This window comes from Paramisgurnus dabryanus, chromosome 21 (assembly GCF_030506205.2).
Source record: "Paramisgurnus dabryanus chromosome 21, PD_genome_1.1, whole genome shotgun sequence".
Lineage (NCBI taxonomy): Eukaryota > Metazoa > Chordata > Actinopteri > Cypriniformes > Cobitidae > Paramisgurnus > Paramisgurnus dabryanus.
In genome coordinates, this window is record NC_133357.1 from 8,002,438 (window position 1) to 8,026,724 (window position 24,287).

At 35.9% G+C, this 24,287-nt stretch overlaps 1 protein-coding gene across 9 annotated transcripts in view; it reads left to right on the forward strand.

Annotated features, from left to right (window-relative positions):
• vdra (vitamin D receptor a) overlaps positions 1-24,287 on the forward strand; it is a 70,459-nt gene that overhangs the window by 26,422 nt on the left and 19,750 nt on the right. For all 9 annotated transcript variants that reach the window (XR_010532638.1, XR_010532639.1, XR_010532642.1 and 6 more), the window contains one exon: positions 13,058-13,205. Coding sequence is in view for 2 of the 9 variants with exons in the window: in XM_065269026.1 (XP_065125098.1) it covers positions 13,060-13,205 (146 nt within the window). In the remaining 7 variants the exon portion in view is untranslated. The remainder of the gene's footprint in view (positions 1-13,057; positions 13,206-24,287) is intronic.

Here is a 24,287-nt window from a genome sequence, read left to right on the forward strand (position 1 = left end):
GTCATGATGAGGTTGTCAGATGGATTTGAGAGATTGGCTAAAATTCCCTGCTGGCTTTTTGATTCTCTGTGGAAAATGTGGTTAGTGTTGTTTGTAGTTGAAACATGTCCGAATCATTTCACTGCCAGCTCACAGCTGTTAAATCGAGGACTTGACGTGTGAATTTCTTTTTTTACCCTTTTCTCACCTGTTATAAATCATGTTAGTTCGGTGTACCTCGTTGGACTTTCTGTTCCTGGACGTGATGTGTTAGAGACCTCACAAAGAGTCCAGCTTTGTTTTTAAAGTCCCCCTGTAGTCGATAATGTCATGACTTACAGTAAAACTCATCTTTGAGCATTATAATAGCACATGTAAAAGTTTTCCCTGCGACAGTAATTTTGTCATGATTTAAAAGTACTTGAATGTAACTCTACACCTTTGGCTCATTTAGTATACGCAGATCTACAGTATGAATATGCTAATTAGTCCCCGCCTCTACTCAATAGCACCATCACTAATATTTTTAGGGTTGATGTTAACAGGATTGAGCATTACAGAAATAAAGCTGAAGCAGCAGTGCTGCCATCGAGTCTGTGTGGCATCCATACATAATATCTATGGCTCGAACTTTGATCCACTCATTCAGCTGTGATGATGTGATTAGTTGCATGTTTATGACATAGGAAATGACACGATTTCAGAATGTGGGAATGACACCATAAAAATACTCAGCAATGGTGCTGAATGATGAATTTGGCTTGTCTTAAAGCATAATAAAAGCACCACAGACATATAAACAACAATATAAACTTGTGATGACACAGTTCCTGCAGAGGTGAGCTTTGAGATTAGGGCTGCAACAACTAATCGATTAATTCGATAATAATCGATTATAAAATTTGTTGTGCATTTATAATTAAAGTCAGGCGCTGTTTCTCATACAATGCGAGCTGCATATTATGTTTTTATTACTGTAACAATGCAACAATGTAGGCTACATCACTTTAATATCATATGCTTATTTATTTTGTTAATAATGGATATTCTTAATACTTATCAAGGTCCATAATTGAAGATCAAAATTAGTTTATTAATCTGTGTAAAAATGTCCTCACCCGCTCATCCCTGTAGACTCATAAACTAAATATGTTTTGTTTATTAATATTTAGACATTTAACAATAATGTACTATTTAAAAGCTGCACAAACGTTTTTATTTAAGGCTTAAATGATCACATTCAAAAATATTATATCAGTAAAACTCAAGTAATGTGTGGCTTTTTGTAATTTTTAAAGTACACAAAATACCCTAATTTTGTGCCTTATTTAGCCATAAGTAAAAAATCTAATATTTAAGAAATATTTAACAATCCTCCAAATAATCAGTTATAAAAAATAATCATTAGTTGCAGCCATAGACTGTAAAAAAGATGGATGTAGTGTCCGTGACATCACCCATTGAAGATCGTTTTTTAAGCTTAAAGTAGGCGTTGCCTACCGTCGCCATCTTGGCCGCACGTCACCACACATCACTCATGGATATCCGAAAATGGGTAAAAAGGCGGGACGTGGGTGAAGCTCAGGTGAAACCACACCTCCTAGCTTGACTCTAGTGACAGCAGTGGCTGTTCAACCGTCAATCAACTGGCCACGCCCTTAATCATGCAGAACTTTAAGGCTTAATATCCTTTAAACGGATGAGTTACAAAATACAAATTCACCCACCTCACAGTTGTCATGAAAGGGCAAACTTGGCTATACAGACCAAAAACACTTTTTGTACCAGGCTGTAAACATATTATTTTCTACTGTAAAGTTGGACATTTTAACATGGAGGTCTATGGGAATTGAACTTTTGGAGCCAGCCTCTAGTGGCCAGTCGATGAATTGCAGTTTAAATCACTTGGCTTCATCAGAGAGATCGGAAGGTTGCCCCTCGGTTGCAGCCCTATAAGAGATCTATTAAAAACCCCGAAGACCAGAATATCACAGAAACATCCATAAGAAAAAACCCATAACAAACTATTAACTCTTCAGGGTAAAGTGAGAATGTTCAGATCTAGTTTAAGTGGTAAATGCAGTCTTTACATCATCTTTAGTTTATAATTAAAAAGTCCTCTCTTTTGTCATTGATATGAAAATGTTAAGCATACGCTTTGTGAAGTTTTGTCATTTTTTCCCTGCTGTGGGATTTGAAGTTTCTGGATGGTTGGATTTCTGAGTAACTCAAACATGCATCACTGTGGGTGTCCCAGGAATTTAACATCAAAAAAGTTAACCACACACTCTACACGCGGTACACGGCAGACAACCAACCCACATCTGCACAAAACACGCACTGACATGTTACTGTTAGTTGTATTTTCCTGTAAGTTTTTTTTATCTCATAATGTGCTTAGTCTATGTGAAGATGAAGATGATAACTAACAAAGGAATGCTTAAACACAACATGTGCTGTTTTAGACCACATGTAATCTTTTCATCCTTTAAATACATTTTTTAAATAAAAAAGGACGTTCCAAATCTTCAAAAATATTTTAGTGGAATGACATTGAGAAGTTTATTTAGATTTATTTAAACTTAAATATCTATTTACTTTCAAAAGCACTCATATAACTATGGTCACTGTTCTTTGATTCCAAGGCGAAAGTTTTAGTCATGTTTTCTTGCCAAATCAGCTGTTTTACTTTATCAGTCAGATAAGGTGAAGATCTCGTGTTTATTTTATTTTGTTGTGCATCTGTACAATGAGTTCATTCACCTCCTGCACTTGCTGTGAGATTGCTAGGGGTTTAAAGTTGAACAGCTACACGAATGGTCACGATTTAATGTTTCGGGTAAAGTCCCTAAGTTTAATCACAGTTTGGGAAGTTTGGGGTGTTCTCCTGTGATCAGTTATGTTCTTGTAGTCCACTGAACATCTGCTCCAGGTTGTTTTGAAGGTGTGTGTGAATCAACATCTCTCCAGGAATCAAACACACATCTGTGGTTTGTACTAGAGCTTATGTCAAGCTCTTCTGGACCTGTTGATTGTTTTGAAGAAATCGTTTTTTGTTTGGCGACCCTCTCCTGCGTCGTAATCATAAGTCATACTGGTCCTCTTATTGACTTTGCTTTCACACAGACCAGTGTGAAAGGAAAATGTACCAGAAATGTACAGTGAGGACAGACATAAGACTTCCAACCAGCTCGCATGTTGTGCAGTTGTATTAGGGTTGTATAACGATTAATCGCAAGTAATCGTTTGCAGAAAAGTTTTTGTTTACATCATATAGGAGTGTGTACTGTGTATAATAATTATGTAAAAATAAATACATTTATAATTTCAATAATTATTTAATATATATTAGGGCTGAAACGATTAATCGAGTTACTCCTCGAGGCAAAAATTTAAGCCTTGTTAAATTCCTATGACGCGCACTATAAGCGCAGGGATCTGATTCACACAGACCGTTGTTCAATGTTCAGGAAGCAGATCATAGCGCGTGATACATTTTGAATTTAGTTGGCGTGATGGCAGAGAGTAAAGATGTCCATAAACAGCAGAGAATGTCTAAAGTTTGGGATCATTACATTCTTATCTCATTCAGCATATGAACCGAAAACATCCACTGCTGTTTCATCAAGCAAGCTAGATTACAGCATGAAACCTGTTGTGCACATTAATAAATTAAATTACAAAATGTTTTTTCTTTAGAAATAAAAGCCAAATGCTTGAGCATTTCACAGCCACATAATTTTTGTTATTCATTATTTGTTTTGTTTGTTTAAAAACACACACACAGAATTATTCGATTAATCGGTCGATTAAGTGATAGATTAATCGATTACAAAAAGAATTGCTAGCTGCAGCCCTAATATATATATTGATATATATCCCCATAAAAACACACACAGAGTTCTTACTGGTGTTTCCGGGTTTTATAAGTTGGGTAAGAGCTCCACCTGATGGATAATAGTGGAATTACGGATTACCGGAAAACCTCGTCATTGGCTGGGAAGCGTTTTCTCTTAATTGGCAAGTTAACTTTTCAATGGCTGGGAAAGAGTTAAAGGTGCAATGTGTAAATTTTCTGAGGATCTAATGGTAGTAATTTAATATAATATTCTATACATGTATAAAGACCTTACATAATGAACCGTTATGTTTTCATTACCTTTTAACCAGCCGTTTTTATCTACATATACCGCGAGTCCCCTTACATGGAAGTCGCCATTTTGTTCCACCATGTTTCTACAGTAGCCCTAAACAGACAAACTGCTCTACAAAGCACGTCACTATGTTATCACAGACGACAACATATTTTTCCTGTGAAGACTACTGTAGCTTCTCTGTGTTTCGAAAGGGAGAGTTGAGCGGTGGACTGAGACGTAAGTTAAAATTCGAAACCTTACCACTAGATGCTGCTGAAATCTACACACTGCACTTTTAAGTATTCATATTCTTAAATAATTATAAAAATGCATATACGCATGTAAGTATTTTTTTTTCTAAACATATACATGCATGTGTGTGTATTTATATATGAAGTTTATGCTGAAAACGATTAGTTGCGATTAATCGTTATGCAGCCCTAAGCTGTATATTTTTAAACAGGAGTTAAAACTAGGCCAGCACAATTAGGGTTGTGCCAATAGACGATACTATGTTGTATTGGCGATCGTCAGACATATTGGCTTTCATGTCGATAGTTGGAGATAGTTATTATTATTATTATTATTATTATTATTATTATTATTATTATTATTATTATCATCATTATTATTATTATTACCACATTAACATGCACATTGCATGCTTTTCTTCACATGAGAGGGTTTGTGGGCTTCACTTTGCACACAATGGCATGTAACGTGCATGGATTCCTTCTCGCCCGCACCTGGACTTGTAATGTACGCGTCTTGGACTCTTGCTCGGACCTGAATGCACGCAGCATGGAGTCCTCCTAGCACTTCAACTTGTAATGGCATGACTCAGACTCGCACATAAGCTTGTAATATGTGTGGCTCTGACATTTCCTTGCACTAGAGAGTTTGTTAGCGCGCAGGGGGTTAAAACCAGAGAGTGTGTTGTTCCCGCTCCCTGGCACGCAGGAAATTTCAGAGCATCCGGGCTTAAAGATGTGCTCGGATTAATAGCATCAGTTTTAAGAAGGTTGTGGTCATGACTAGGAATGTGCCGGTTACCGGTTTCAAGGTATACCGAAGTTTTAAACAGTCAAGGTTTCAAAACCACTAAAATGTTCTGTGATACCGTCTCTCCAAGGTATGAGCTGTGTTTATACAAAATTCATTAAATCATTAAGTCATGTGATTGATTTGATGTTTACATTTAATATACATTATGAAAATATTATATATTTTTAAAAGCATATTAAAATTTAAAGGCTTTATTTTTACCTTGCATTTGCATACACTAGATGTCGCCTTGGGGTTCTAATGTTGCGTTCCAGAGCCCATCCAAACCAACTTCAAAGCGTTCCAGGCAATTGAAGTGGAACGTAAACCGAAAACATGGACGACCGCCGTGCTAAGCTTCAGATAATAACGATATAATTTCACCCATAATATAAAAAACAAGTTGTGTTAAAATTACAGTGTCTAAAACAACCCAAAAAGCATAGTATTACAGTTTATAGCCTATTCGTTGAAGCTTTATCTCTCACGACGCGAGACTCCATGGGCGCCGCCATTGTCCTCTGACTTTATTTTGCGAGGTCGGGCTAAGTCGAACTCCCCCAAGTTCGCCGGTAGGAGGTTTAACTTCGACAGTGCACTTTTCCTAGTTGGAGGTAGGATAAGTCCCACATCCCACTGGTTTGGATGGGCTCTGGAACGAAGCATAAGCATGCGTCAAAACCGCCGCCATCTTGGAACAGGGGTCTTGTCATAGGAAGTAGCTAGGTAAAGCTGCTATCTCCGCCTGTACTTCGAATTTATGGACGATGCCAGACTTTTGTGCTGCGTGTGGATGTTAGGCCTACTAGCACTATGCATTGTAGTTAGAAAAAGTAGATTTTCCTAATATCAAAACTTAAATTTTTTCTAGACTCAATGCTAAATACATGTCTGACTGTTGAAACGAACCAAAAGAAAACCAAGAAAATTGCATTTGTGATGATTTATGGTGATTTAATTTCCGTTACACCATTGCCTACAATGACGCTGATGCAGGGTTCCCTGTTTCAAGATGGCAGCTCTAGTTGACGCATTCGGTCCAATAAACTGCCGTAGCCAAGGTGACATCTATATAAGTTGTCTTAAATTCAATATCCAATATCGTTTTTTTTGTCTTAGGGCAACTTTGATTAACTTTTTGATCCACTTTAAATATTGACTAGTATATTTTGGATGCCTTTGCCATGTTGCAGTATATAAAACGTATATTTTAAACGTCAGAGGCCAATCATAAATTCTCTGTTAAAATCAGTAAAGCTATACAAGAAATGCTTGGCAGAAGTTAATTTCTCTCAGACAGAACTTTTCAAGTAATCTGGTAAAGTCAACCAGTATTTCCCACATCGGAGGAAAACAAAACATTTCAATGTCAGTTTCCCCACACAATCGTACAGCCCTAAGTGAAACCATGTCTTTGAATTGTATTTGCATCATACGCTGTTTTAATAAAAGTGATTGTGACATTTGATATGAGAGATGAATTTTGGTCAATATCGCCCAGCCGTAGCGATAATCCTCCTCCAGACCGCAAATCTGTCTCATCCGATCTTGTGTTTAAAGTGTTAATCAATACACGATCATTTCCTCAAGTGTTCACTCGATGAGTCTCATTACTCAGAGCGAAAGTGTAACTGGACTCAGCTCCGCCCGTGCCGTTCCCTCCCTAAACGGGCCCCTCTGACGGGATTCAGGGCCCCCTGTTCCACTGCAAGCTCTCTCTCTCTTTCTCTCCGACTTACTGTTGTCTGTCTGCCAGTTACCAGAGGCCTGTTCTTTTTCTAGCCAATGCTAAAACAAGGTCTAAAGTTCAGCGTCTGATGTGCAGATCTGGGTCAAGTCCTGCTTTTGGAAACGTTTGTTTCGCTGCACCTTCTCCCTCCATGGACAGCGTTCGGTAAGTATTCAGCTTAGCCATTCGGACCCCGGAAAAATGCCTCTGGTGTTGTGGGAGAGACGCCACCCTTTCAGAATTCCAGCTGAGGGAAGCGATGGTTTCTGATCTCAGATCAGTTTTGTAAAGTTCAGCTCTGTTTCAACTGGATTTGAGTTACGATGATAGCGTCCGCTGATAGGGACGGCTTCTCCATGAAACAGCTGCCGTTCCTCCTGTGTTGAACATGAATGCTGACTGACGCTTTCTGGTGTGTCGGTGTCCGATCAAAAATGCTGAAGCGACATTAAAAACTTGAGGAAGAAGCACATGCAAAGTAGTTAGGTTTAAGTAAACAATATATTTACTCCGTTTGATGGGGGTGTTCTCTGTTTCTTCAATGCACATTTACTTTGCGAATGTTTACTGTGCACGGCTGCTGTTTTTCTGCCTACACAAACACTCCTGTTGTTTTGTAAATACTGTGGAGATGAGCGAGTAGTGTTTGTGAACAGATTGTGTAACACAATATTGAAGAATTATCTCTGTAACTTTAATTCATCTGAAGTCTAACACTCATAATCAAGATATTGATATTGTGAGATGATATGCTGATCAGGTTATATCCATTTATGACCCTGGACTACAAAACCAATCATAAGTAGCACAAGTATATTTGTAGCAATAGCCAAAAATACATTCAATTTTTTCTTTTATGCCACAAATAAATATGTATCTTATCATTAGTAATATGTGTGGCTAAGGACTTTTTAAATAAATTTAAATACATTTTCTCAATATTTTGATTTTTTGCACCCTCAATTTTCAGATTCCCAAATGGTTATCTCGGCCAAATATTATCCAATCCTAACAAGCCATACATCAGTGGAAAGCTTTCAGATGGTTTAAAAATAATTGAACTTTAAGGGGCGTTTCCTGGATGGGGGTTAGACTAGTCCTAGACTAAAATAAATGTAAGAGCTGTCCAAACTGAAAACAACTTGCACTGTCATATCTTAAAAATACATCAGTGCCCTTTGTTTTGCCTTAAAATGCACCCAAGTAATGTTTTAGTAAGGCATGTTCGTTCAAACAAGTTATATTTCCTAATTAAACTAAGGCTCGTCCTGGCTTAAGCAAATCCCTGTCTGAGAAACCACCCCTAAAACTTGTTTTGTGGTCCAGCGTCACACATAAATGATGGTTTTGTCTTTAAGTTTCTATTAGGCTGGATTTACACTGAAATCTTGATGCCCAATTCCGATTTGTTGCCTGTGTCTGCTTACATCATCTTTTAAAAGCGACTTGTATCCGATGTCTGCATTTATACTAAACACTTGGCAAAACATTTCAAGGTAGGCATACTAACCCGGAAAAGCTTAAACCACAGAGAACGTAAAATGTTGCAGTATGCAATGTAGGGTTGTGCCGACAGACGATACTATCGTGTATCAACGATCATAAGACATATGGGGAATTGTGGGCTTTCATGTCGATAGTTGGTGACAGTTGTTATCATTATTATCATTATAGTTTGACATTACCATGCGCAGTGTGTGCTTTTCCTCGCATGAAAGGGTTTGTGGGCTTCACTTTGCACAAGATGGCTTGTAACGTGCGCGGATTCCTTCTCGCCCGCACATGGACTCTTGCTCGTACCTGAATGTGCTCAGCATGGACTAGCATCTTAACTTGTAATGCACATGACTCGGACTCTTCTTCGCACATCAAGTGGTTTGAGTAAAAAAAAATGTACAAATAAATAAATGAGTAAACTATTTCCCCCTCCCCCCGGGTGTCCAGCATCAGAATTTTTTAAAAGCCCTTGAAGCCTATTTATTGCACATATAAGATTTCTTACTAAAACCATTATTTTTAGAGGATTTAAAAAATTTCATTTTCTTTCATGGACTATGGACCCCCTAAAGTAGCTTTGGCCACCCCCTGGCCTGAAATCACTGATACATGCTTTAAAGTATATAATTAAGAATGTTTTTGCCATTTATTTGAGATACATTATGGTTTTTATTAATCAAGCAACAGAAACGAATCATTAGATTAATCGTCCAATTAGTCGTTAGATTAGTCGACTAATCAGAAAAATAGTCTACAGATTAATTGTTTAATAAATAGTCATTTACCCCAGCTCTAGAATTATCATTATCAAAAATTATCATTACCGCAACATGATATTACATTAAATATATGCATTTACAAACTCATGTTTCGGTAATGAGACCAAACAAAAGTTTAACTTTTATCAGGAGAGAAAAAATAAGTACTGCTTACCTGGTAGCCATCTTGAGTGTCACAGTCAATTATGTCCCTTCCAACTAATTTTTTGAAAATGTTAGTTCCTTGAGGGCTTAAACAATGAGTGAAAATTGTTGCGGAGGATGAGAAAATTGGTCTTGGACACATTTATATTATTTATTATTGTCCCTAAATTTACCAATGATCACCAAATACCACATGTTTCTTTACTGTAAATGTTTATAGTATAACATGCACTGAAGCTTTTTATTTTTTTTATTTTTTTATTATAAATATTTCCATGTCACATAACCCAAATCCAGTCATGGACACGTTGCGGTTATGACAATTTCCTCATTAAATGTGGAAAAACAACAAAATTGGTTTGTCATTTGAAATCATGTGCAAAATAGTAAATGAAGAGATGTTTGTAATTGTATGCTGCTTATTTTGAAAGCATTTACTTTTTTATCAAAATGTTTCATGACACCTCATAAGTTTTATTTCGCGAGAATCACCAATCTGTGATCTCACCGTCTGACGATAGGACGATCGGGGCATATCGTCCAACACTAATGCAATGGACACAGACAAAATGATTATAGATGAATATACAAGGTATAAAACTTCAACATTATACAGCACTAAGTGGAGCTGTTGTCCTCCATTGCGCTGCTAAGATGAGTCATGTGATCACGGGTGGTGTCCACCTGGGTTGATGTTATTTGCCAGCGTCACATTTTTAATGATCTTGACATGGGAATATCCGATCTGTCCGTTCACATTCATCCGTGGGTCATATCCGATCTGTGCCACATGTGAATTGAGTCACTTTGAACAGGCAGTGTTAATGCGGCCTTAGTTTCCTGATCTTCTTCAGATTATTTTCTTTTTGTTTATCTTAGTTTTTACTTTATAATTTCATTTATGGATTCACTCAGTAGCTGAAGAACATTTATTGAATTGTGATGTCAACAAGCTCATAGTCATTGTGTGTGTGCAAAATATGAGCTGTGTTTAACAGCTGTGTTCACTGTCAGATGAAACTCACAGCAACAAGAAGATGCTCATACTGGCCTCGTAAACACTGCAAACACTCGGGAGTGACAGACGCATTGCGGGAGTGAATCCCCTAAATGATCGTTCCATGTCTGTACAAGACTAACTCCCGAAAATGCAATGATTGACACAGAGATAACTATAGCAACATTGCCATTCACAGCTTTGACTAAAATAATATTACAGCGTTGTTTTGCAATAAACCTCCGTCTTGGCGTTGTACGCATTTGTGAAGCTGTTCCACAGAGTGCTGTCTTGCAGTGCTGCCAGGTCCTTGTTTTTTGTTCTTGCATACCACTGTTAACAGTTTATGGGTTTTGCCTTAGCTTTTGGTGTTATTAAAGTATAAATGTAGCAATATTTTGATCTTTGAGGTAAAGCATTTGGATTATTCTGGTTTATTATTGGATTTTTCTTGTTTAAGGGTCTGGCAACACTTGTCAGAAAATGCTAATGCTGTCATTTTCTGCACCGTGCATACAGAAGATTTTTTCCTCTTCTATGCAAGGCAAGTTTATTTGTATAGCACATTTCATACACAGAGAGAGTGTTTTACATAGAAATGAAAAAATAAACAGTATATAAGAGAAAAAAATGTAAAAATAAGAGAAACACAAAACAAAATCACAATAAAACATAGATACATGCATTTCATTTTTCAAAAGAGACCGGGACCAAACACTTGTCTGGACTTTCACCCAAAGCGGCCCACCACAACCTTCTCACAACCGACCCAACATAAATGCTATATTATATTTTTAGGAAATCTAATTTATTATAAAATAATGCGTTTAACTCTCTGCCGATGACATCTTCAAACATGACATAATACAAGGTGAAACCTGAGCTTTTGAATCTGTTGTGTTTCTGTGTCAGATATGAAGGTGAAGAACTCTGTTTAAGTTTATAAATCATTTTCAAAAACAAATAAATTTACTAAAAGCTACCAGAAAAACCAGGTAACCAAAGGTGTGAGTGGAAGGAAACACAGGTCTATTTATGGATATACTGTCCAAAATCGAAACTATTTTTGTCTAAACAAAATGAAACATACTCATAAAATCTCTTTTCAAAGAAAACATAAATAATCAAACAAAAAAACGGTAGTAGCCTTACTAAGATTTATAAAATCTTATTAACACAAATTTAGCCCAAAATGTAATTTCTGTTCTGCCCTGAATGCCCGTGAATTTTTCCATCCTAATTTAATTCACAATATATATACATTTATGCTTTATCTTATACTGTATACACATCTGTTGTTTCTATTTGCTTGACTGCCAGTTACTGCAGCAGCAATAGTGTTTACCTAACAAATAATTGATTTCATTTTTTTTTTTTTTTAAACAGCAAAAATCACCTAAACTTAAGTAGTTTGCATCCCTTGATTTGCTAATTGTCTGTATTTTTTAATATAAGGATGCATTTTCTGTAATGCAGCTTTGAAACAATGCATTTAAAGAGCTCAAACTTACTGAACAGAAACTCACACATTCTTTTATATTATTGGTTGGAATCCTGCTCAGCTCTGTAATGTGATTGGCTGGAATTCGCGTTTGTCTTAAACACCGACTTCTTTCTTTTGATTTGGTTAAAATTCTTACTCGCCCGTGTAATTCAATTGGCTGGGAGTCGTTCACGGCGGCTTCTGTGAACAGAAACTCCCGCCGCCTTTAATTTTGATTTGCCAGATTGCCAATCCGCCCATGTGGACACACTCTGCAGAGTTTGTGTAGATATGGTTGCATTTTGCGGTAGTTAATTTGGTTGTATAATGCGGTTGTCAGATAAATTACTGAACTGTGTGTGTACAGAACACAATTAAACATTAAAAGGTGAAGTGACAAATACATTTATATCCATCGTTCACATGTACAGCACATGATGTGTGTCCTGAGGTGTTTGTACAGGAGGGCTGATCAATCGGTTTCATTGTTGCTGTTTGTTTTCTCCCATCCACTCAATGTGGGAAAACAAACAGATTGATTCCGGGAAGATCATGGTGGCTCGGTGAACACACACACATACATGCACAAACACACACGCACATGCACACACAAACACGTGACTGTCGCTGGTTACTATTCACAGAAAGACAATCTGACTGCTTTCACACAGCTGTGTCTATCCAGATTTTGTTTCTTACCTGTTATTCATCATGTGACCTTTGACCTTTGACGGTGCTTTTCTGTTATTGCATCTTTATGCACTGCAACATTCATTATTCCTGTACACACATGCATGCACACACACACAGACACACACGCACACACTTCTAGTCCAGGTGTAAATTAATCTAGGGGTGAATGACAGATGGACAGCTTTATCCAGGCACCTGCGGACACCATGTTGGGATCCACTGCAATAGAGACTATAAAATAAGATTGGACACATTTGCGATATTCCGATCGTTTCGGTATATCCTGCTGGGCTAATGTTTTTATTCATGCTCTTTCTCTCGGTCTCTTTTCATGCTACATATGTAAACCTTTGTAAATGATTCATAAACACACGATAATCCTTTCATACATACATGCGGTTACTTAATCCTTGATTGGTGCGACACAAATCGCCCATCCAATCACGGCTCTCGTCGCTGTCGATGATTCATCAGAAGAGTTTAGCATATGTGTGATGTTTTACTAGATCAGGTATCAGACTCGCAGGACTTGAGTTTGTTTCTGCCTGATTTTCACTTGTGTTCTTGTGTTTTCAGTAATGGATCCCATGTCCGTGAGCACGTCGGTAACCGGTCAGGATGAGTTCGACCGCAACGCTCCGCGGATCTGCGGCGTTTGTGGAGATAAAGCTACCGGATTTCACTTTAATGCCATGACCTGCGAGGGCTGTAAGGGCTTTTTCAGGTAAACATCTCAACAAATCTATATGTAATATATGTTCGGTGTGTGACCAGATGCTATTCATCATATGGACATCTATAAAAGTTTTCGTTTTGGTTTCTCATGGGGGCGTGAAACATAAAGGCCTGATTTTCTGTGAAGCTGTTATGAATGACTTGATTGATGCTCATAGATTAAACCGTTTAAGGATTTTCTGACAGATAACAGGGTTCATTTTTCCATAAGCAACTGGAGAGATTTTCTGTCTTTTGTGTGGTGTTTGGTTTTATTTTTTGAGGTCAATGAAACTTGTATTAACATGCCGCATCTGCAAACCTGCGATTAAGACTTGAATGATAATGAAAGAGTGTCTGTACCTCACACATACATTCTGAAGACAGTAAATATAATTATAATATACAGCACATGTTATATGAATACTATCATTCAGGATATTTTTCCCTTTCTAAACCTACACAGAGCTTTCATTAAACGAAAATCAAACGAGTGTTGTTCAAGGTTTCTCCCGTTGTGCGTCACATTTGTTAAGGGTTATTTCATGTTTCCATGCACGTTATTATATTTGCACTAAAAATATCTTAAGACAACACGAAACAATGTCAAGTAAACACTTAGGTCAGTGTGTATTTATGGAGGCGTTCTTCTCCAGCATCTTTATGATGTTTCATCTCTTCAGGATTCTTTTGGACTTTACTTACTTCCTGTCACATTGTGTTGATTTTGTGTTCTTTTGTCTCCGTATGTTTCTTCCTTGGTATTTCTGTATTTGTTTTCCTCATGGTTGTCGAGTGTCATGCATTACAACGTGTTTTGCATTTTTAAAGTGAAATATTATGTATTATTATAATTAACAGTTCACGTAAATCCTTATTGAAGCTTTTGATAGTTTTGCACTTTTTGGGATTTTACATTTATGCATTTACGCTTTATCCAAATTGAATTACAGTGCGTAAAAAGGTATGCATTTAATTATTGTGTGTTTCCTGGTTTCGAACCTATAACATTTTGTGCCACTAACGCAAAGATCTACCACAGAGCTATACAGGAGACTTTCTACATGAGATTAAAAGAGATCAAATTTACTAATACATCATCTGTTATTGCAATTGTCATCAATCAGTGATCTAGGCATTGAATATCATTCTCCAGATAGAAATGCGTGACATTTAGGGCTACACGGTTCTAGGAAAAATGAGAATCATGATCTTTTTTTCATTTCAGATGATTTCTGAATGCCAACTGAACAAAATAACATCCTTTGCTAGAGATTCTGACAAAAAATGTATTGCAGCAATCTCTTTAAAAACGTTTAATTGGTTTGAATAATTTTTTTATAAATCTGAAACATTCAATCACTCCCTAATGCTTTATTACTGGATGAAAAAGTGTTTGCCCTCGACCATAGACATTTATTTATATGTAAACTGTAAACTATTATCCCAGTACTTCTGTAATAATTTAAATATTTTGAATATATAATGCAGAAGGAAATAATAATGTGGAAGTGTGGTTAAAAACAGCTGTCACAAACCTTTTTCAATTCAGGACCCATCTAGACGGGTATTGTCTATCTTAGTTGTGAAATTAGCATTTTAAAGAGGCTTACACAGCAAAAAATGACTTTTTTACTTAGTGTTTTTGTCTTGTTTTTAAGTACAAATATCAAAAAATTCTTAAATTAAAATGTATTTTCATGATGAGCAATATTACCTAAGAAAAACCTTAGACCAAAAACATACATTTAAGTGAATGTGTGCTCAAAACAAGCAAAAACAATCTGCCAATGAGGCAAGAAAAAAACTTTGAACTCAAAATTCAAGAAAAATGTAAAACAATTCCTTGTTTTAAGCACAAACGTACTTTCTAAGGTCATTTTGCTCAACAAAAATAGGTAAGAAAATTTTTCTTGTGTCATTTAAACGAGTAAACCAATGAAGAATTGTCATTGCAACCCACTGTTTAAAAATCCCCCTTTACTTGACGACTGCTCTCTCTGACTCACGCATATTAAAGGAAATCATGGTGATTTACTTACCCCCATGTCAACCAGGTTGTTTGTTTTTCTTTGTTCAGTTGAGAATAAAATAAGTAATTTTTGAGGAAAGCATTCCAGGATTTTTTTTCAATAAATTAGACATTATTGGACCTCAACAGTTTACATTTTGAATGCAGTTTAATCGTACGCGTTATGATGAAAATGAAAATATTTTTATTTAAAACACTCAAATTAAACTTAATTTTGAAGAAACTATGACAGAAAATGAACATGAATACTAGATTATTAATGAATTAAATGTTTTACCTCTAACAGGAACAGCTACGTGATGAAGTGAAACTAAATGGTTAATAAACACAAACTAAAGCAGATGTTGTAAAACGTCTGGCGAACGATAAAAAATGATTATTTCCCACTATTAATTACATTATCTTAAAGGAGTGTAACTAGCATGTAAATAATATATAAATTAAGTGAGCAAGAGCGCTAAACAATTATATCTCATCAACAGTCCATGCTATTCTCCAAGATGCACTTGAGGGCCTTTTTTGCTAAGGCGGTAGGGTTTGGCGGGCTGCCCCAACTTAAAAGTGCTGCATAATGCGTGACCTTTTGATGTGCTTATGCAATACGTAAGGTCATGCTGGCGCGTCACACGTCTAGTGCAAGACGAGAAGTTGTGGTTTAAAAGTACTTATTTTTCTTGTTGAAAGTGACAATAATTTAGCTAGATCCTATATGGGGGTAATTTTAGGCCAATATTATTGAAAATGGACAGAGTAAAAGTCACAAATAGATATTACAACTTGTAAACACAAAACGCAATCTACAAATAGATTAAAAATCCACAAACACAGTCCTTGTGATCCGCAAATGTAAAACAAGATCTACGAATCGTCTTTGTGATCCACAAATATAAAGCATGATTTACAAAAAGAAATCAGTGACTTGTACTTGAAAACCAGAATTTGAATGAATGTAAAGTGACTTCTTTGCAGATGAATATCATTTTCTATTTGTAGATTGTGTCACATTTGTTTTCAGAATTCTGACACTATTGTTTCGCTTTGGTGACAAAATAATGCCATAATCGTTGAAAATGAAGAGACTACAATTTGTAAACACGAAACAAATCTGCAAATAGGTTCCAAATCTGCAAACAAACTCCTCATGATCCGCAAATGTAAAACGAGATCTACAAATATATAAAAATCCACGAACAGACTCTTCATGACATACAAATATAAAATGCGATTTACAAATAGATTTAAAATCCGCAAACCAACTCTTTATGATTCACAAATAGAAATCATCGACTTGTACTTGCCAAACAGAATTTAAATGAATGCAAAGTTATTTGTCTGCGCATGAGGGTCATTATTTGTTTGTAGATTGTGTTGCATTTGTTTTCAGAATTTTGGCACAACTGTTTCGCTGTTTTCCATTAAAAAAATCTACAAATGCCCTCCTCACAATTTGCAAACAAACACAGTCTAACTTGTATTTTCCAACCATTGTAAAAAGACATTCTTACACATTCTGTGCAAAGTTCAGCATGCAAGTGTTGAATCTGTGTTTGCAGATCACAGGGCATTCACGAATCCTTCTGCACAAGTCTACAGATCTTTTTGGCACTATCTTTCCGCAGAGTTTGTCACTACGATCCACGCGTGTAGTCAGCCAATCAGGGGTATTGCTTCAAAGTAATGCCACGCCCCCTCAATAAGCTCTTTTCAAAATAAAAGCTGGGCTCACTGCCATTTACCGTTGCCGGTGTTACAGCGCTGAAAGGCGGCCAGACCGCGTTATCGATATTATATTAATGATATTAAAGCATTTATGTATAGCATGGCAAATATGTAGCATTAACGTGAACTAGAACAACCCCTCGTCTAAGTTATTATCAGTGCCTGACAATTCAGCCGAGGTCATTAAATCGTTAAAAACACTGCATGAAGCGGTTTTATCCTTAAAACATCAGTGTCTCTTCAACGAACATTTGCCGAGCGTCAGCGAGCCAGCTGGATGGAGTGGAGCTGCTAAGGTGACGCAGCTAAAATAAAGCAAGCGGGTGCAACGATAATATTGGATGTAACTTGTCGTAATTAACAAAAACATGAGCCTTATTTGACAGCAGCACTAATTGAACTATTTGACCATATGCATTTGATATACATACCGTGACCGGAATGCACTTACAAATCGCGCTGTTATTAGAAACATTTAACTGTTTCCAGACTGAGCATGGAGACAAACAAGCCGTTTATAGAAGCAGCTGCCTGTCAGCGTGTACGGAATGAAGTCAAAACGGTCTCGGTTTTTAGACCGGCAGTCTGCCTGTGCCATTCCACCCTAATCCGGACTGCAAATTACATGTTAATATTATATCCACCATTTACAATCCTTCCTTTAAGGTCTGTTCTGCTTTTAACAGCTCAAAGCTATTACTCTCTGTAGCTTTCGAGTCCGTTGTAGGCTACAGGTAAATTTTGCAGTTGTTTTAGTTAACTTTGCAGAGCATTTTATTGTCGGAAATGGTCCTGGGCTGGGTTTTCCTATAACGATTGAACTTAGCACTCAAGAGTGCTTTCTACAAGGTAAAACGATCGCTCGCAGCTGGGTTTTAAGTGCTACTAACGAGTCGCTATCCCTTTGTCAAGTGCTGAAATGTCACTTACTGAATGACTCGTAATTGTAGCAGAAGCTTGTTTAGGCTAATGATCTTCAGCCGATGTGCACTAATATTTTTTAAAATATTATTAATTATTTATCAATGACTTATTAAATGTTTTAATAATTTGTGCATCATGAAATATTCTTTTTTCATATTTAGTTAGGACTCGTCCCACTGCGCAATGCCTTCTGCATTTTATAATATAGTTTAGATTTTTCTTTTTATTTGTTGTTTATTATCTATGTTTATTTATTATTAAGGATTATTGCATTGTACCGTAAATATTTATTTGGTTTCTTTAATCAGATGCCATACCCTTCAAAAAAATATTTTTTTACTGTAGCCTAGATGAATTATAGCAGCAATTGGTAGGAACCATTTATCAATTTGCTAGTACCAACTTTTACCAAAATTGTACCAAATACGTTTTCCTTCTTAATTAATTTATGTTTAGTCATTTAAATTTCATTTCTCGTTTGAATTTTAAATATATTATATTAAAGTAATTTAAACAAATAAACAAAGAAAAAAAAACCCAATAAATAAATATAGCCTACATTTAAAACATTACATTATCGTTATTGCAGGAGTGCAATTTGCTGGTTGTCCTGCAGGTGACCTTGTAACACTGCTGTCTTACGATGCACTTATAAATTAACGATTACTCCAGAGCACTCGTAGATCTACGATGATTTTCGAGTGCTACTTAAGCTACAAAGCTTTTGGGAAACGGCCCATAATTCTAAGATGAATTTTAAGATTGTTTTTACGATCTACTTAGCGATGCTTTTGGGAAACCCAGCCCTGCTCGTTTGGAATTTGCCTGGCGCACAGCTCTAGTCAGAAAGATTAAAAGGCGGGCTTTGTTTTTAAAAAATGTAATGCATTTCTTGATACTACAATAATGAACAAGTCACCCATTTATCAAGTATCGATTCATTATTTTCACTTAATCCTTTTTGCTTTTTACAAAAAGTAGAATAGGCACGCATATTCTGCATTTATCCAAAATTATGACTGTGGCATGAAGAAACTTTCCTATTTTAGTGAAAAATAAATAAGTTATTTTGCTATTATTACGTAGCATATATTGATGATTTTTAATAACAAATATGACCGTTTTAAACAAACTAAGTACACTGATAAAAATAATATGAAAAAAATTATACGCTGGATTTACTAAAAAAAAAAAAAAATACAGTGCATCATTTTTACATACACTTTTTAAAAGTAAGTTTTACATTGAATTTAAGCCTTTGCAATTTAAGCAATTGCAATGTTTAAGTAAGTTTTACATGGAGAAGCAATTAGGCCTACTAAAAATTCCATGTAAAATTTACTTTAAAAAGTGGATGCAAAAATGATGCACTATATTTTTAAGTTAATACAGCCTATTATTTTTTTATAATTATTTAATTTCCTTCTCACAAATTTTACATGATAAAATTTAGGAATTAACTAAATAATGTGTTAATCTAGAATTACTCACATTTTTGCATTATTTTCTACTCAAAAATAGTTTTTCTTTTAACCTATTTTTTATATAATTGACTAATTTTATTTAGTTAAATTTACTAAGCCACAAAACATTTTTTACAGTGTAAAATAAGAAAAACGAAGTAGATAAAACCGCATACCCAGCTAGACACTCAAATCGAGCTAGGCACTCAAATCGAGTCAAAACAGTCTTGGCTTTTAGACCCGCAGTCTGCAATCCACCCTCACCCGGACTGCAGGTGACATGTTAAAATTATTCCACCCGTTACATCAAATTATTCCCCCCCTCCCCTTCATTGTCCCCCAACCCTACCACCAGTGAATAAATAAATACATTAAATAAAAACAAGCACTTTAAACAAAAAGCACACAGAATTCTTTTTTTGGTTTTTAACTGAATTCTAAACACTAAAGTTAATTCCTTAAAGTTAATTAAGGGTTAATCCCTAGTCCTCCCCTCGCGAGTTGTTTTTTGTTCAGGGCCTAAATGTGCATTGAAATATAGTTGATGTATTTCATAAAATTAATAAAAGATATACAATTATAAATTATTGTTGAATTATCCCTTTTTCCAAGTATGTCATTATGCACAATGTATCAAACTTTGAAAATGAAACAAAAACAATAACTTAAAAGTCCTTTTAAAAGCAGTAGTTATTAATGACATAACTGCATATACTGTACATTGTATATTTTGCACGTTTCTCATCCTCTTTTTAATCCTGCTTGACTGAAGGCTTCTGTTAGAACGTTTCTCGTTTGTCGTAAGGTTTTTGTACATTAAAGCTGTTGAGTTTCTCCCGCGGACTTTTCCCCCTCGCGCTCGGGCACGCTGTCTGCACGCTGTATATGAACTTGAACGCACCGCCTAAAGTCGAGGGCAGGGCGCACACTTCTAGTTCTAAACAGGTTAACTGAAAGCACAATGACATTAAATGAGCTGACGCCTATTTCGTTTTTTTTTTTTCGCAGACGCGCACAGCTCCAGTCAGGACATATTAGCCAGTTTTGTATATCAGTAGGTTCCAAACTATTGCAACCCCATACGTATTTACAAGACCTACATTTTTTTATAGAAATATAGGGGAAAACACATTTGTTCCCTTTTAGTAGTTTTTTAACAAGTTTACTTAAATAATATTAAAATATAGGGTTGCACAATTATGGCAAAATCATAATTGTTTAGGCTACTGTATTTGCACTGAATTGGAAATGATATATTAGAAAAATACAATGAATTTTCAAGGCTGCAGAGAACATTATAGCAGATATGGCTACTGAGGATTTAATTATATTATTTTAATAGTCAGCGAGTCCCACTCCGGCCCTCATTTTGAGTGTCTAGCTGGGTGCACATTTTTACCGACTTTCTTTTTCTTATTTTGGTAAAAAATTAACAAGTTCTATTATTATGTAGCATACATTGATTTTTTTTATAACAAATATGACTGACTTATTCATTGGCAAATGCAGAACAATGAGGAGAAAGCAAAGGTAGGCTACACGCCTTTCTCCCTTATATGATTAAAGGCTTAACTGTCATTTTTAAAACGAAAGCACATGCTTGTCAAATTTATGCTGGGCTGGATAAATGCAGAATCAACAATATCTTAATTTTTTTTTCGATTTATTTGTTCGTATTCATTGACCCTTTTTTTTCTTGTGCCAATAGCACGGTTGTCTTTTTCCTGTCACTCAGCACGAATTTCTATAGCCTATATTGTTTTCCATGAACACAAATACATATATCAAATACTGCCTGACGAAATTTTTTGACCGAGCCAGCATAAATTTGACAAGCATAAACAATCCGCTTTCGGTTTAAATTTGTTTTTAAATTAAATACATTTTAAAATTACATTTAGCTTATGTTCCCCATGATTAATCTTCTCATCGCAAGGTAGAGGCGTGTCGCCTATGTTCTACATGTTCCTTGTTGTTCTGCATTTGCCAATAAATAAATAAATAAATAGGCTACTTAGTTTGTATAAAACTGTCATATTTGCTAGATAATAATAGCAAAATAACTTATTTATTTATCACTAAAGGAAGGTTCCTTCAACGCCACAGTCATAATTTTGATTAAATTCAGAATATGCCTGCCTATTCTACTTTTTGTAAAATGCAAAAGGGATTAAGTGAAAATAATTAATCAATACTTGATAAATGGATAGCCTAATCAGTCCTGACTAGAGCTGTGTGCCAGTCACATTCCAAACGAACAGGGCTGGGTTTCCCGATAACGATTAAACTTAGCACTTAAGAGCGCTTTCTACGAGCTACTTAACGAACATTCGTTGTTCATTTACGTGCGTTTCCCAAAGATGCACGTATAACGATCGCTCGCAACTGGGTAATGCAATAATCCTTAATAATAAATAAACATAGATAATAAACAACAAATAAAAAGAAAAATCTAAACTATATTATAAAATGCAGAAGGCATTGCGCAGTGGGACGAGTCCTAACTAAATATGAAAAAAGAATATTTCATGATGCACAAATTATTAAAACATTTAATAAGTCATTGATAAATAATTAATAATATTTTAAAAAATATTAGTGCACATCGGCTGAAGATCATTAGCCTAAACAAGCTTCTGCTACAATTACGAGTCATTCAGTAAGTGACATTTCAGCACTTGACAAAGGGATAGCGACTCGTTAGTAGCACTTAAAACCCAGCTGCGAGCGATCGTTTTACCTTGTAGAAAGCACTCTTGAGTGCTAAGTTCAATCGTTATAGGAAAACCCAGCCCAGGACCATTTCCGACAATAAAATGCTCTGCAAAGTTAACTAAAACAACTGCAAAATTTACCTGTAGCCTACAACGGACTCGAAAGCTACAGAGAGTAATAGCTTTGAGCTGTTAAAAGCAGAACAGACCTTAAAGGAAGGATTGTAAATGGTGGATATAATATTAACATGTAATTTGCAGTCCGGATTAGGGTGGAATGGCACAGGCAGACTGCCGGTCTAAAAACCGAGACCGTTTTGACTTCATTCCGTACACGCTGACAGGCAGCTGCTTCTATAAACGGCTTGTTTGTCTCCATGCTCAGTCTGGAAACAGTTAAATGTTTCTAATAACAGCGCGATTTGTAAGTGCATTCCGGTCACGGTATGTATATCAAATGCATATGGTCAAATAGTTCAATTAGTGCTGCTGTCAAATAAGGCTCATGTTTTTGTTAATTACGACAAGTTACATCCAATATTATCGTTGCACCCGCTTGCTTTATTTTAGCTGCGTCACCTTAGCAGCTCCACTCCATCCAGCTGGCTCGCTGACGCTCGGCAAATGTTCGTTGAAGAGACACTGATGTTTTAAGGATAAAACCGCTTCATGCAGTGTTTTTAACGATTTAATGACCTCGGCTGAATTGTCAGGCACTGATAATAACTTAGACGAGGGGTTGTTCTAGTTCACGTTAATGCTACATATTTGCCATGCTATACATAAATGCTTTAATATCATTAATATAATATCGATAACGCGGTCTGGCCGCCTTTCAGCGCTGTAACACCGGCAACGGTAAATGGCAGTGAGCCCAGCTTTTATTTTGAAAAGAGCTTATTGAGGGGGCGTGGCATTACTTTGAAGCAATACCCCTGATTGGCTGACTACACGCGTGGATCGTAGTGACAAACTCTGCGGAAAGATAGTGCCAAAAAGATCTGTAGACTTGTGCAGAAGGATTCGTGAATGCCCTGTGATCTGCAAACACAGATTCAACACTTGCATGCTGAACTTTGCACAGAATGTGTAAGAATGTCTTTTTACAATGGTTGGAAAATACAAGTTAGACTGTGTTTGTTTGCAAATTGTGAGGAGGGCATTTGTAGATTTTTTTAATGGAAAACAGCGAAACAGTTGTGCCAAAATTCTGAAAACAAATGCAACACAATCTACAAACAAATAATGACCCTCATGCGCAGACAAATAACTTTGCATTCATTTATATTCTGTTTGGCAAGTACAAGTCGATGATTTCTATTTGTGAATCATAAAGAGTTGGTTTGCGGATTTTAAATCTATTTGTAAATCGCATTTTATATTTGTATGTCATGAAGAGTCTGTTCGTGGATTTTTATATATTTGTAGATCTCGTTTTACATTTGCGGATCATGAGGAGTTTGTTTGCAGATTTGGAACCTATTTGCAGATTTGTTTCGTGTTTACAAATTGTAGTCTCTTCATTTTCAACGATTATGGCATTATTTTGTCACCAAAGCGAAACAATAGTGTCAGAATTCTGAAAACAAATGTGACACAATCTACAAATAGAAAATGATATTCATCTGCAAAGAAGTCACTTTACATTCATTCAAATTCTGGTTTTCAAGTACAAGTCACTGATTTCTTTTTGTAAATCATGCTTTATATTTGTGGATCACAAAGACGATTCGTAGATCTTGTTTTACATTTGCGGATCACAAGGACTGTGTTTGTGGATTTTTAATCTATTTGTAGATTGCGTTTTGTGTTTACAAGTTGTAATATCTATTTGTGACTTTTACTCTGTCCATTTTCAATAATATTGGCCTAAAATTACCCCCATAATCCTACTCCTCGTTTGGGATTGTTTAGATCCATTAAAAGCTGCGTTGAAACTGTAAACTGTTGGGGTCCATTAAAGTAGAGATCGACCGATACTCATTTTTTCAAACCGATGCCGATAACAAATATTTGGAGGCTTATGTGCCCGATAACCGATATGCTGAACCGATTTTTATTTACTGTTATACTTCTGTTTTTGACACAATAATTACTACACTACTGAACTGAACAAACCCTTATAATAATAATAATCATCACAATCACTCCCTCTTTGCATACAAAGTCATAAATAGAGGGGTCTGAAAGAGTGAAGAATAATATTAATTTAATGAATAATGTAGAAACTATATTCCCAA